At 43.4% G+C, this 2,796-nt stretch overlaps 1 protein-coding gene across 1 annotated transcript in view; it reads left to right on the top strand.

Annotated features, from left to right (window-relative positions):
• cdh16 (cadherin 16, KSP-cadherin) overlaps window positions 1–2,349 on the top strand; it is a gene marked incomplete at both ends in the record, with an annotated part of 40,333 nt that extends 37,984 nt beyond the window's left edge. Inside the window, 3 exons of the mRNA XM_083662141.1 lie at window positions 404–520; window positions 2,004–2,120; window positions 2,249–2,349. Of these exons, the coding sequence (XP_083518267.1) occupies window positions 404–520; window positions 2,004–2,120; window positions 2,249–2,349 (335 nt within the window). The remainder of the gene's footprint in view (window positions 1–403; window positions 521–2,003; window positions 2,121–2,248) is intronic.
• Window positions 2,350–2,796: the final 447 nt, after the last annotated feature.

Raw genomic sequence — 2,796 nt, 5'->3', positions numbered from 1 at the left:
TTCATTATATAAGGACGTAGAAACGCTTTGTCTCAAAAAGGTTTTTTATTGATCAGAACAGATACAACTAATTAATGTTGCATCCATGTCAGTCTCCAGCCAGCACCTCACATTGCATTCCGTTAGCCTACAAGAGTTTAGGTTGAACATTGTACCTACTGTAACTCTATGTGATTATACTGAAAACAGAGGGTTTCTGCTCCACATCTATCCTCCATTTTCTATGCCATCATACATGTCTCATTCAGTTAAAGGTGCGTCTTCTCATCTCTGTGGCAAATAACTATCTATATCACAACGTCAACATCTGCACAATCATAGCGTTTGTTTTTGTAAATTAATATACAATGTTTATCATCTTGGTCAACAAGGGAATGTTTTGTTTTTTGTTTTTTCCCGACAGACACCCACACCAACCTGTCCTTAAACATCCCATACCTGGCCCCAGAGGTCTACACTGTGCCCTTCACCATCTCCGACAGCAGCTCTCCTCCCAGGAGCACCTTCATCAACCTGCCAGGTAATGCAGAGATACCGCTGGCTGACGAGCTAAAGGTAATGCAGAGATACAGCTGGCTGACGAGCTAAAGCTAATGCAGATACCGCTGGCTGACGAGCTAAAGGTAATGCAGATACCGCTGGCTGACGAGCTAAAGGTAATGCAGATACCACTGGCTGACGAGCTAAAGCTAATGCAGATACTGCCGGCTGATGAGCTAAAGCTAATGCAGATACCGCCGGCTGACGAACCAGCACAGGGAGGTTACGGGGCAACAGGGTAGGAATAATCGATTAGATCAACCCAGGAGTGGCAAAGCACCAGCATTTATTAATGATTCTGTGCAATGATTTTCCCTGGCTTGGGATTATAAAGCTCTTGGAAGACTGCGTTTCACTCAACAAAAATTCTCATCAAACGCTCATTTGTAATAGAAATAAATATTCCTTTCTGTTTCCTACATGCAGAAACAAAAGAAGGGTTTAGTTCCTTGATGTGTGATAGAACACAGCTCCACGGCAAAGTTCCAGTTAAATGTAGTCAAATAATAAATCTAAAGCACAAAGTTAGTCTCCCATTAATCATCATTGGAGCAGGTTGTAGCCGGAGGGAAAATGGGCACGTTCACAAATCCCAATTAAGCTGTTGGGGAGCAGTGGGACGTGTCACGAAGCAGGCGGGGAAGCCATTGTGCAGACACAGAGAGAGAGACAGAGACACCGCTCGAGGGTTTGTATGGATTAGAACGCAGCCAGGCTTAGCAGGACAAGAAGGACAGAGCAGGAAGTGGCAGCAGGTGGAGGAACCAGGCAGGCGGCACGTGGCAGGCTGTGGCAGAGGAGGCGGGGCTTAGTGTGGCACACAAGGTAACGCTACAAGAACTTGGCTACGCTAAACACAAGGCTAATGAACTGCTGTTCACAGGTCTGATCGCCAACTGACTATCTAGTGCCAAGAAGGCTGCACACGAGAGTTTAGTTTACCATCTGACACAGAGTGCAGGTTCAGCAGGGAGAGAGGGAGTCAAAGGGGGAGAACATGTTTTAATCCTCGATAAATTATTGTAGTCCCTGTTTAGTCAGCACCATAAATGTGACAAATTCAACTTTGCTCAAGTCCCAAGTCTAAATATAGATCACGATCACCAAGTCAATTCAGACAAAAATCAAGAGTCTAGTATCAATTTGATATCTTAAAGGAAATAAAAGATATTGAACAATGAAGCAATATGGTATTAACCCATTGAGATCTAAGGCACCCTCTAGAAAAGCATTCTAAAATGTAAGGCACAACCGAAGTCACCAGTACCCAAGTGACGTCTCAAGTATTCTCTTCGTGCAAGTCAAGTCTGAAGCATTTTAAAACTGTGTCTGACTCAAGTCCAAGTCATGGGACTCCAGTCCCCTGCTCTGCTCAGAACCACCGTGAAGTGTCATTATTGTAATTATATTGTCATGGCATCCTCGTCCTGTGGGATTCTTCTGTCTTTCCTTCTTCCCCCTAGTGACAGTCTGCCCCTGCAACATCAGAGGAAACTGCAAAATGGCTGCCAAGCAGTTGCCGGGCATGCCGACCATCCAGTCTACAGTGGGCATTCTGCTTGGCACCTTTGGGGTCATAGGTCAGGCAGATTTTTTTTTTTTTTTTTTTTTTTTTTTTTCAACTGTACCAGCTACTTTTACAGAATAATAAATAAGCCATAAGATCATTAACCCATGTTCATCTCTCTGTGCCTTTTCTTTACTCCAGGAACGATCCTCATTGTCGTTTTCGTGAGGCTGTCCTACCAGAACCCCAAACCGCCCAGCAAAACCAACCAGGAGAGAGTTCCCTTGAAACTGTCACTGTGACCAGGAGGACGTCTCATGTCCTGCTTCACTGTCCTGACTAACTGTCCCGTCAGCATGAGATGACAGCAGTAACAGTAAGGACGTTTAATGGAGGGTTAAGGTTCAGTCGCTCTCAAGTCAGTGAATTTGCGAAGTGACCGCGAATGTTTGAATGTGAATGTTATTATTTCAGTCATTGCATCAACATTTTTAATAAGACCCAGTGTGACTTTTAGATTAGTCGAGATGTGTGATGATGTATATTTGAACTCTTTAGGTCTCCGTCTGAGACACGATACTGTCGTTTACGTTGTGCCATTATTACTTTTTACCGATTATTACCACGACTTTGCATGTACCTGTTATTTATTTATGTTAAAACTGTTATTCATGTCTGATGCTGTTCACTTGATTTTTAATTACGATCAATGATTACAACTGTAGATTATGATAAAAACGTAAATCAGG

This window comes from Poromitra crassiceps (genome assembly GCF_964638095.1).
Source record: "Poromitra crassiceps genome assembly, chromosome: 28".
In the NCBI taxonomy this organism is placed as follows: Eukaryota; Metazoa; Chordata; class Actinopteri; order Beryciformes; family Melamphaidae; genus Poromitra; species Poromitra crassiceps.
Note: the sequence above shows the minus strand (reverse complement) of the source record. Positions and strands in the feature narration are given on the sequence as shown.